This window comes from Typopeltis vanoorti, chromosome 21 (genome assembly GCF_054136105.1).
Source record: "Typopeltis vanoorti isolate ZY-2024b chromosome 21, IOZ_Tvanoo_1.0, whole genome shotgun sequence".
In the NCBI taxonomy this organism is placed as follows: Eukaryota; Metazoa; Arthropoda; class Arachnida; order Uropygi; family Thelyphonidae; genus Typopeltis; species Typopeltis vanoorti.
Genome location: NC_143569.1, coordinates 9,270,230 through 9,282,508, shown reverse-complemented (window position 1 = coordinate 9,282,508; position 12,279 = coordinate 9,270,230). Strand labels below are relative to the sequence as shown.

General features: G+C 36.6%; 1 protein-coding gene across 2 annotated transcripts in view; it reads right to left on the bottom strand.

Annotated features, from left to right (window-relative positions):
* The window catches only part of LOC150094612 (enoyl-CoA hydratase domain-containing protein 3, mitochondrial-like), a 228,699-nt gene that overhangs the window by 168,352 nt on the left and 48,068 nt on the right, over positions 1–12,279 (bottom strand). For both annotated transcript variants that reach the window (XM_090411285.1, XM_090411284.1), the window contains exon 3: positions 8,559–8,694. In XM_090411285.1, the coding sequence (XP_090267411.1) occupies positions 8,559–8,694 (136 nt within the window). The remainder of the gene's footprint in view (positions 1–8,558; positions 8,695–12,279) is intronic.

Below are 12,279 nucleotides of genomic sequence, written 5' to 3'. Positions count from 1 at the left end.
GTGCAGAAATGATGTGCTAAGCCGGTTTACATCACCAACATGTTCTTTTTGTCTAATTTCTAAACTTCGTGAAGTTTGTCCGATGTAGGCAAGACCACAGGAGCAGGGAATGTAATATACTCCTGGATATTTGTAGAACAGAACTTTATCTTTTGGAGATCCTAAAACTTGTCTGATGTTGGTGGTTGGTTTGAAGACCACTCTGATGTTGTGGGCTCTTAGTATTCTTGCTTGATAAGAAACTGACTTGATGAAAGGTATCACTACAGTAGAAATGTGCTGACGGTGGGATTCTTCTTGTCTGGGGTTGTCATTGTATAGATATTTTTTGATGATGTTTTGAGGATATCCATTTTGTGATAATGGATATCCTCATTTTATTAAGTTCGTATCTCATGTGTTGGATCCTTTCTCTAACAAGTGCCAATGAAGTGCGTAGATAAATTTCTTAGCTGATATAGAGTTGATATGACATCTGACTATAAGGAACTTGGGAATGATGGAGAATTCCCTGCAATGTTTAAGGAACGTTAAGTGGTTCAAAAGTCAGAGGTCATATCAACTCTATATCAGCTAAAAAAATTTATCTACGCACTTCATTGGTGCTTGTTAGAGAAAGGATCCAACACGCGAGATACGAACTTAATAAAAGTGATATTAATTGCCGCAAGTTCGTTGATGAAATTTCCAACAACGTAGAATACACCATATGGAATCAATTAGATCAAATGATACAACGCAGTTATGAAAAAACTTTCAAACTTTATAAGGACAAACAAATTAGGAAATTCAACAAGAAAAAATATCGGACACAAAACAACCTCCCGGATGACAAAGTGATTTTCAATTTGTCAAATCATAGCCTCACAAAAAATGAATCTGATATTCTCAAAAAAGGTTTTAATTTTGCGATTACGCCCAAACACATTCCTAAAATGGATTTTATGTGTGGAATTATAAAAGGCCTATATCCACTACCAAAAAACGTTGCTGACACTATTAGATTCAAAAGTACAATAATCCTAGACAAAGCCAAACAACCTGTTCTCAACACGTCTCCTTATGATAGAAAGGCAATTCTCAACTTGAAGTAAAATAAAGATATCATTATTACAAAAGCTGATAAAGGAAATTCTACAGTTATCCTCAACTCTAAAGATTATTATGATAACTTAAACATATTACTATCAAACACCTGAACTTATAAAATCCTAGACAGAGACCCCACAATAAAAAATCATAATGAAACAAACCAACTAATCAGAAATTGTAACAATTGGCCAGAAGAAGTGAAGAGAACACTAAAATCCTCACATCCTATCACTCCAAGACTATATGGGACACCTAAAATACATAAACAAGATATACCTCTCCGTCCAATAGTTGATGGAAGATCATCACCAACCTACCTTTTGGCAAAGCATCTTGCAAACTTATTAAATAATAAAATAAGATCAACAGAATCCTATATCAAGAATAGTCAACCTTTCTTTTAGGCTTGCACGGTGATCCGAATGCATTTTTGTAAATTATGGAGACAACTACCGTGTTTGAATAAAAACTTTAGTTTAATATTACTAAAATTTTACAATTCGACGTTCCGAACTTTATGTCAAGGTCATCTTCTGGAGCGTACAAATATACACAAGAAACAAGCTATACTACAATCATACTGGTTCGTTAAAGACACTGACTAACCGCTACCACAATTGTTGGCCTCACCTCTGGTGAAAAAAAAAAAAAAAAAAAAAAAAAATATTTATACATCAACGCTAGAGTCCTATTATTTGTGTTGTCTACTATATACATATATTAACATCGTTCCAGCCAGTTGGAGTGGAATGGTTTCTAATACTAGTGGATTGGCTAGAGTCCTGACTTATGTTGAATCTTTCATATTAGGTTAGCTGAATGTCTGCCATCCAGATCCTTGGAATTTTCATACCATCTTTATTGTTGATTTTTGGGTGGTTTATCAGGACTTCGCAGGATTTTTTAAATTTTCTTTCGTACCATGTTTTTGTGCGGTGTAAGGAGCAGGTGCTTTTCCAGTTGATTTGGTGTAAAGTGTTAAGTGCATGGTCTGAGAGGCCTGCTTCACCATAATGGTTATATTTGATGTGTCTAATGTGTTCTTTCTTGCGTATAGGGATTGTCCGTCCTGTTTCACCAATGTATGGTAAGTTACAGGTGCAGCGGATGCAATAGACTCCAGGATGTGCTAATGGGAGGAGAGGATCCTTAGAGGAGCTGAATATGGTTTTAAGTTTAGTGGGTGGTTTAAAGGTAACATTGAGGTTATAATGTTGTAGGATTCTGTTGATTTTTTCTGATAACCCTTTAATGTATGGGATGGCTATGGTTTTACTGTAATCTAGATTCGTTTTTGTTGTGGTTTTATAGAGTATTTTATTGACAGTATTTTTGTTATAGCCATTGTTTATGAATGTGTCACTAATGATTTTTAGTTCTTGTTTCAGGGCTTGCTGGTTAGAGCAAATAGTTGTGGCTCTGTTTTTTAAGGGTGTTTATGACTCCATATTTTTGTGCTGGGTGGTGGTATGAATTCGCATGTATGTATTGGCCCGTGTGTGTCGGTTTTCGGTAGACCGTGAAGGATAGACTGCCTGAAGGAAGACGTGTAACTAGTGTGTCTAGGAACGGGAGCGAATTTTGGTTTTCGATTTCAATGGTAAATTGTATGCGTTCGTGTTGTTTGTTTAGGTGGCTGAGGAATGTGTTTAGCGTTTGTCGCCCTTGCGGCCAGATCGCGAACACGTCGTCAACGTATCTGAGCCAGATTGTCGGTCGAAGCGTGGCGGAATTAAGAGCCCTTTGCTCAAAGGTTTCCATGTAGAAGTTCGCGATTGGGGGGGATAATGGTGAGCCCATGGCTGTACCTTCCTTTTGTAGGTAGAATTTGTTTTGCCACACGAAGTAACGGGACTTTAGTACGTGGGCAAAGAGGGCCGTAATGTCGGGCGGAAATTTGTTCTGTAGTAGGAGAATTGTGTCATTGAATTGTGTCATAACATAGTTCGATAGTTCTGATTGTAATTTAGAAACTAGATTTTGTGTTGTAGCTAGGTTTCGGCGGGCTGTTTGGATCTGTTCTCTAAGCATTGCTTTTTCTGTGCGGTCATAGATACAATGCTTAGAGAACGGATCCAAACAGCCCGCCGAAACCTAGCTACAACACAAAATCTAGTTTCTAAATTACAATCAGAACTATCGAACTATGTTAATCCAGACATTCTACAAACACTTGAAAGAATTACTGACAATTCGACCAAGCATACCCTGGAAAAGAATAAAGAAAAACTCCAGAAAAAATTCCACAGGTTGAAACAACGGCAAAATATGGCGGCCAATCAGAGGACTTCCTCCCTGAGAAACAACAATGAACAACAAACAAGGGAGACAAGGAGCAACCAACCACCGCCTAGCAAGAACCATGTGATTAACATATCAAGCCACACCCTGAACAAAGGCGAACTCACGCTGCTGAATAAAGGACTGAACTACGCAATAGCGCCTAAAAAGGTAAACAAACTGCATTTTATCTACCACATTGAAAGAGGCATCAGATCCCTATCTAACAACATAGCAGACAAAATACGACTAGAAACCAGTAATGTCCTAAATACCAAGAAAACCATACAGAACAACCTGACTAAAACAGAATTAGCAGCAATTAAATCATTAAAAGCCAAACAAAACATAATAATAACGAAAGCTGATAAAGGCAGTGCCACTGTTGTCCTTGACAGGTCAACATACATACTGCAAATGAACCAACTAGTAGCCGATAACACATATAAAATGGTAAATTATAACCCAACAAAAAGGATAAAGGACAAAACAGAAAAATCACTAAAGTCCGTCACTTCTTGGCCACCAGACACAGTTAAAAAAACTCAAACCCCACTACGCCCACCCCACCAGAATATATGGGGTTCCAAAAATACACAAACAAAATGTGCCCTTTCGACCAATAGTGGAAGGAATAGACAGTCCCAATTACCACCTAGCCAAGAAATTAGCGGCAACACTCAAGGAGTTGGTAGGTCATTCCCCCCTCCTACATAAAAAACACACAACACTTTATAAACAAAATCAAAAACATAACACTTGACAAAGACGACTTATTAGTCAGTTTTGACGTTTCTGCCCTTTTCACTAATGTCCCTATCAATGACACAATTCTCCTACTACAGAACAAATTTCCGCCCGACATTACTGCCCTCTTTGCCCACATACTAAAGTCCGGTTACTTCGTGTGGCAAAACAAATTCTACCTACAAAAGGAAGGTACAGCCATGGGCTCACCATTATCCCCCCAAATCGCGAACTTCTACATGGAAACCTTTGAGCAAAGGGCTCTTGATTCCGCCACACTTCGACCGACAATCTGGCTCAGATACGTTGACGACGTATTCGCGATCTGGCCGCAAGGGCGACAAACGCTAAACACATTCCTCAGCCACCTAAACAAACAACACGAACGCATACAATTTACCATCAAAATCGTAAACCAAAATTCGCTCCCGTTCCTAGACACACTAGTTACACGTCTTCCTTCAGGCAATCCTGCATGGTCTACCGAAAACCGACACACACGGGCCAATACATACATGCGAATTCATACCACCACCCAGCACAAAAATATGGAGTCATAAACACCCTTAAAAACAGAGCCACAACTATTTGCTCTAACCAGCAAGCATTGAAACAAGAACTAAAAATTATTAGTGACACATTCATAAACAATGGCTATAACAAAAATACTGTCAATAAAATACTGTATAAAACCACAACAAAAACAAATCTAGATTACAGTAAAACCATAGCCATCCCATACATTAAAGGGTTATCAGAAAAAATCAACAGAATCCTACAACATTATAACCTCAATGCCACCTTTAAACCACCCACTAAACTTAAAACCATATTCATCATCATCATCATCATCATCAAATTCCTGCCTTGTACCCTCAAGGGGTGTACAGGATATGACAGTACTACATGAAAAAATTACATCATCACTAACTTCCTATCTACAATTTTCCTCCAAATCAGTCTGTTACTTGTCAAGACTCCAACATTATCAGATCTTATATTTCTATCGTCTAAGGCACTTTGTACCGTATCAATCCACCTATATCTTGGTCTTCCTCTGGGTCGTTTTCCTGCCAACCTGGCAGAGAACACTTGTTTTGCTAATCTTTCCTCTCCCATTCTATTTAAGTGACCATACCATCTGAGATTAGCTCTGCTAACGCATTCCTGGATGCTCACAATGTGAAGTTCTTTCCTAATATCCTCATTTTTAATATGATATTGCCATTGATGCCATCTGTTCACGCCTCTAATCTTTCTCAGGACTCTCATATCTGCGGTCTCTAGTCTTTGGTCAAGTGTTTTACTTCTGACCCAGCTCTCAGATCCATAGGTTAAAATTGGTTTGAACACAGTCTTGTATACAGCTAATTTAGTGTTCCGACTAATTTCTTTCTTATTCCATATGAATTTATTCAATTGACTTCCCACGATACCAGCTTTGCTGATTCTGTTGTCTATTTACCATATTCAGCTCCTCTAAGGATCCTCTCCTCCCATTAGCACATCCTGGAGTCTATTGCATCCGCTGCACCTGTAACTTACCATACATTGGTGAAACAGGACGGACAATTCCTATACGCAAGAAAGAACACATTAGACACATTAAATATAACCATTATGGTGAAGCAGGCCTCTCAGACCATGCACTTAACACCTTACACCAAATCAACTGGAAAAGCACCTGCTCCTTACACCGCACAAAAACATGGTATGAAAGAAAATTTAAAGAATCCTGCGAAATCCTGATAAACCACCCAAATATCAACAATAAAGATGGTATGAAAATTCCAAGGATCTGGATGGCAGACATTCAGCCAACCTAATATGAAAGATTCAACATAAGTCAGGACTCTAGCCAATCCACTAGTATTAGAAACCATTCCACTCCAACTGGCTGGAACGATGTTAATATATGTATATAGTAGACAACACAAATAATAGGACTCTAGCGTTGATGTATAATTTTTTTTTTTTTTTTTTTTTTTTTTCACCAGAGGTCAGGCCAACAATTGTGGTAGCAGTTAGTCAGTGTCTTTAACGAACCAGTATGATTGTAGTATAGCTTGTTTCTTGTGTATATTTGTATGCTCCAGAAGATGACCTTGACATAAAGTTCGGAACGTCGAATTGTAAAATTTTAGTAATATTAAACTAAAGTTTTTATTCAAACACGGTAGTTGTCTCCATAATTTCCAAAAGAATAGTCAACATTTTGTAAATAAATTCCAAGCCATTAAGATTGCACCAACTGACATGCTAGCCAGCCTAGATGTTGTATCCCTTTTCACCAATGTTCCAGTAGAAGAGGTAATAAACATCATCCAAGACATCTTTCCTCTAGACATCACACAGATGTTTAGACACCGCCTTCAATCTAATTTCTTCAAGGTTAACAACACCATATACCAACAATTAGAAGGCCTAGCAATGGGAAGCCCACTATCACCATCTTTGTGCAGACCTTTTTATGGAAAAACTTGAAAAAGAAATTCTCTTTGCAATCTCTCCGAGACCATCTACATGGTGGAGATATGTGGATGATATATTCATCATATGGCAAGACAGCTTAGACAACCTAAAATCGTTTGTGGATAAAATCAACTCAATACATAGCAAGATAAAATTCACTCTGGAAGTAGAAAACAACAACCAACTGCATTTTTTAGATATCTTGATAAAAAAACAACCTAACAGTGTCAAATTATCCATTTACAGAAAGCCCTCAGATACTGGAAGATATCTTCACTATACTTCAAACCATCACAAGTCACACAAACTGAGTATTATCCACATGTTGAAACATAGAGCCAAAAAGTTTATATCAGAAGAGGAGGATACACAGAATGAACTCTCACTAATAGCCAACACATTATCACAAAATGGATAGCCTCAAAACATCATCAAAAAATATCTATACAATGACAACCCCAGACAAGAAGAATCCCACCGTCAGCACATTTCTACTGTAGTGATACTTTTCATCAAGTCAATTTCTTATCAAGCAAGAATACTAAGAGCCCACAACATCAGAGTGGTCTTCAAACCAACCACCAACATCAGACATGTTTTAGGATCTCCAAAAGATAAAGTTCCGTTCTACAAATATCCAGGAGTATATTACATTCCCCGCTCCTGTGGTCTTGCCTACATCGGACAAACTTCACAAAGCTTAGAAATTAGACAAAAAGAACATGTTGGTGATGTAAACCGGCTTAGCACATCATTTCTGCACGTCTAACCACACGATAGATTGGCAAAACTGCTCCATGCCATATCTCGATGATGACTACAGGCATCATGTATTTAAGGAAGCCACAATAGTACTAATAACCAGCGGAAACCTCAACAGAAATCAGGGTGTAATTCTAAACAGTTTGTGGAAAAACTTGATCCTCTCTCTCAATCAATCTGAACTACAGCTAGCCAGTAATCACATTACAAGTCTACAACAAACACGCATGCGTGATAATGAATAAGAACAATAAGTCATCTCTGGCACGCGAAACGTGTAACCATAGATACTAGTTTGGTTTACAACACTTTTTATGTTCCTTTTAATTTGCATTTACTAACTTTCATATCTCCGTAATGCCTTGAAAAAGCCAGACAGTTTGCTGGCGAAACTGGTAGGTTTGAATAAATGTTTTTATTGTAAAATACTGGTCTGTATTAATAAAATTGTATTTCTATTATAAAATGACCAAAAATGCATAATTTTAATATACAGCTGATTTTCATATGGATAAATTAGCATGTCTTACTATGCAGTGTACTTTTCTGCTGTGTTATTGTATCTACTTTATGATGTAGGGGGAAGCATCCCCCTACATGTTTAATGCATCTAAAAGACATAAAAGTGGAAGTACACTGCTAAATGTTGAAAACAGAATTTTTTTAAACATAATGTGGACACTATGGTTGATATATGGCAAGGAAAGATTTTTTTTTTTTTTGATTTTCTGACTATAAATGAACAAAAGGAACTGAAAAAAAAAATGACTGGAAGAGTAGAAAGGAAGCAAAAGACACCCATTAGAAAACAAACAAATATGAAATGCCTTGTAAGAGGTTCAAAAGATTTTAAAAGAGAAGCATTTCCAGATGCAGAGCCAAGAAAGAGTCACTATTCTCTGCTGTGTCAATGGTACTAGTATAACAGGTTATGGTTCACATGTATTATACCAACATGACACACATACTGTGTATTCTGCATGTAACTGATCCACAACTGAACAATATTTTTTTTTTTACATGATAATTCTACCTACGAAAGGTTGCAAACTTAACCCATTTCATGGGTGGGATATAAATTCAAATAAATTTGAACAGAAAGGGTAAGAGGGGAAAGGAAACAAAAGTATGAATTATTACCCTTTTCAGTATTCCTAAAGCTTTTAATAAGGATATAGACTCTAGAAATATAAATACATGTTTACCAATTCTTTCAAGTCGTGACCAGCAGAGAAAACAGGTCCACTTCCTGAGATAACAATGCAACGTAATGTAATATCATCAGAATCTGCTAGCAAGTCTTTTTTAAGTGAGTCCAACATGGCAAGTGACAACGCATTCCTAGGGAACAAAAAATTATTTAAAAGTGCATACTGTTAGCAAAAAAAAAATTGGTATTTATTGAATTATTCCTGAGAGTTTTTATTAAAAGTCACAGCTATGTGTAAAGCTAGGACCTGTGTAGAAGTTGAAAGTTTATTTTTCACTTGGTTAGACTATAATTAATTTAGTTTAATCCTTTATCCAAGTGTGAGCAAAGAAAGTTTGTGCCTGAAAATATCTTCAGGACTGGGGTAAGGTAGTCCAAATCAAATGAGTATTTACATTTTAAAATGACATGAGAATAATAAACATCATAAATCTGCTCAACATTTTCTTCAGGAGATATAACCATTCAAAGTTACTTACCAATCACACTATAAATATTTAAGATTTTGATTTTATAATTACTATTACACCATTCCTATTCATAGAACCACTCTCAATGTATGGGCAACATATCACTTATACTGAAACTTAAACTTATTCACACTATTAGCAAACACAACATATTCTAACATTGCACTTTAGTCACCCACCACTCTCCACATTAAAATATATATATAATCCTCATTCTATCCTTCTTTATTCTTTACAACACCTGAAACATATTCTAAAGCCTTTTATTATATATTTAGTTTAATCCTTAATCCAAGTATAAGCAAACAAGGTTTGCACCTGAAGTATCTTCAGGACTAAGGCAACTCGTGGCAAAGGTGGACTGACTTCACATCACTTGCCTTAGCATCTCATAATGCAAAGGACATCTCCTTGCAGACATGTATAATGCTATGCATTATGGAAAGGGTCACTATCCAGACCGGTTTCGCCCTTTATTGAGGTTTCTTCAGTGGGAGCCAGACCCAGAGGTGATACCAAGGTTGAAGCAATGCAGAAGTCATACCTTCATGTACGAGTTGTCAAAAAGTGTCCTAAAGATATTTCAGGTGCAAATTTTGTTTGCTTACACTTGGATAAAGGATTAAACTAAATATATAATTTATAGTCTAACCAAGTGAAAAAACTTCCAACATCTTTCTCTAATCCAGAGTAATTTAAAGGTGTGACACCTTTTGGCAACTCGTACATGGAAATATGACTTCTGCATTATTTCAACCTTGGTATCACCTCTGGGTCTGGCTCCCACTGAAGAGACCTCAATAAAGGTTGAAACCGGTCTGGGTAGTGACCCTTTCCATAATGATAATATTATACGTCTCAAGGAGATATGCTATGCATTGAGATACCAAGGCAAGTGATGTGAAGTCAGTCCACCTTTGCCATGAATTGTCCCAGTCCTGAAGATACTTCAGGCATAAATATCTGTTTGCTTACACTTGGATAAAGGATTAAACTAAATATATAATTTATAGTCTAACCAAGTAAAAAAACTTCCAACATCTAAAGCCTTTCACTTTTTTCCACTGTCACTCTCTACTTAATGTATATTTCCTTCTGCCTTAATTGCATGTTAGAAGCTTAATGAAGTGAACAGTACTGAGAAAGGATTAAAATATTCTTTAATTCTTCTAATATTTTGTCTCAGTCACTGAGTCATCATCAGGGAGTACAATATGAGATGTAGCACACATATACAAAGGCAACACAAAACTTTGAAACACATGGTTGAAACACTACAGTCCTAACTATGTGAGGTGTCCTCTGTGGGCACCTGTTGGCAGCTTAGAATTGTAAACTGGGATTTCGACATATTAGTGTTTCCCATATTTTGGAAGTTTTATGCAACCATATTTATTTAAATTAGGCTGATTTCTGAGAGCTGTTGCAGATTCCAAAAATAGTCTTTCCCTTCTAAATTTACTATGATGGAGCATTGGGTCTTTTCCAACTGATTCTATGAGCCATATCTAAAGCATGATCTACAAGGCCAGACTCATAGTCATGACTGGAGACATTTTTTATTATTATTATTATTTAAATAAATATGGTTGCATAAAACTTCTCAAAATATGGGAAACATTAATACTTTGAGATCCCCAGTTTACATCCTAGACTGCCAAAAGTTGCCCCCCTCCCCTAGTTAGGATTAGTGTTTCATCCATATGTTTCACTTAGTTTCGTGTTGCCTTTGTGTATGTGTTACAAGTCTCATAATGTACTCCTTGATGATGTCTCAGTGACTGGGACAAAACTGAAAGAAATAAATATTTTAATCCTTTTTCAGTACTCTTTCACTCCATTACGCTTCTAACATGAGTTTCTCCCAGCACTTTAACCTTAACACATGGATTCTGCATTAATCCTCTAAAATCCTCTCACCAACTTAAACATCTCTATTATATCACTCGTTTTCTGCTTAGCCATCAAATTCTACGATTCACATTTCCTCAACTTCTTTCCATAATCAATATTCCAGAGTTCTGATAGTGCCTTTAGTCACACTTCCATATACACTGGTACAACAACCTGCTAATCTCTGCTTGTCAGTGCACTCCTTATCACAGTGGCAATGACTATGTAGTTTTCTCAATACTTCAGGCTGCTGCCGGCAATTATCCCTATATCCTAATTCACCTCCTGGAGCACACATTTAGCAGTGGAGTACACAGCACTTGTGCCATTGTACACTTATTAAAATTGCACGTTAAATTTGCAGCTACACTTGCTTTTCCAAGTTCAAGATCCATTTAAATCTTCCTGAAGTGAGTTGACATCAGCATTCACTGCCTATAGCTCTCCCCAACTTTGTATCATGAGCTAACAACTGAAAATCTTCTGTCAATTCCCGTGAAATATTATTAACACACTAGTTAAACAGTAGGGAACAGATCTATAAGGTACAATATAGATTATCTACCCTTTCTTGGACACTGCCCTGAAACATAGTACAGGGGAATCAGTCTCCCCTCCATTTCTCCACAGACCCACTTTTGTTCTGCAAATTTGTCAATTTATCACAAAATGAAGTTAGAAGCTGATTATCACACATTATCTTATATCCATCAACAAATTATGTATTCTATTCTTAATCAATTTCTCAATACCTTAACTACAACTGCAAATACAAGGACTAAGAAAATAAAATAAAATAATTCCCTGACACCATTCTGCCTTCTTTCCACTTCTACAGGGATCTTCCTAACCTGTTTAGTCTACAAGACTAAACAGCCAGGTCAAGGACATAGCCAACTACTTTCCACATTTCCTAAAATAAATATGTCTAATGCTTAAAGGTAACTGTGGCATAACAATCATACAATGAAAATACAATAACCACAGTAATAAACTTTAATGAAAGCACAGATTTTTCATACTGAAACTAACAGTATATCATCAGTGTAATTTTTCATCATCAGTATATCATCAGTGTAATCAAAAAATATTTTGATTTACATAAAATGAGAATCTTTCGATCTTTTTGAGGAGGGGGGGGGGGGGTTGAAGAGATTGAGAATTGTTCTGATTTAGGTAAGGCTAGTGTAAAAGGACATAACTTTCTTTGAAAAGGCATTCATATTTAAAACTGCTTCTATGTAGAAGACAAGCTTCATCGCACAGGATACTGTGTTCAGTATCAATATTACATAAAATGAGACAAGCTTCATCTCACATAAACATAATATAAAAAGGCAAACATAAAAAGAC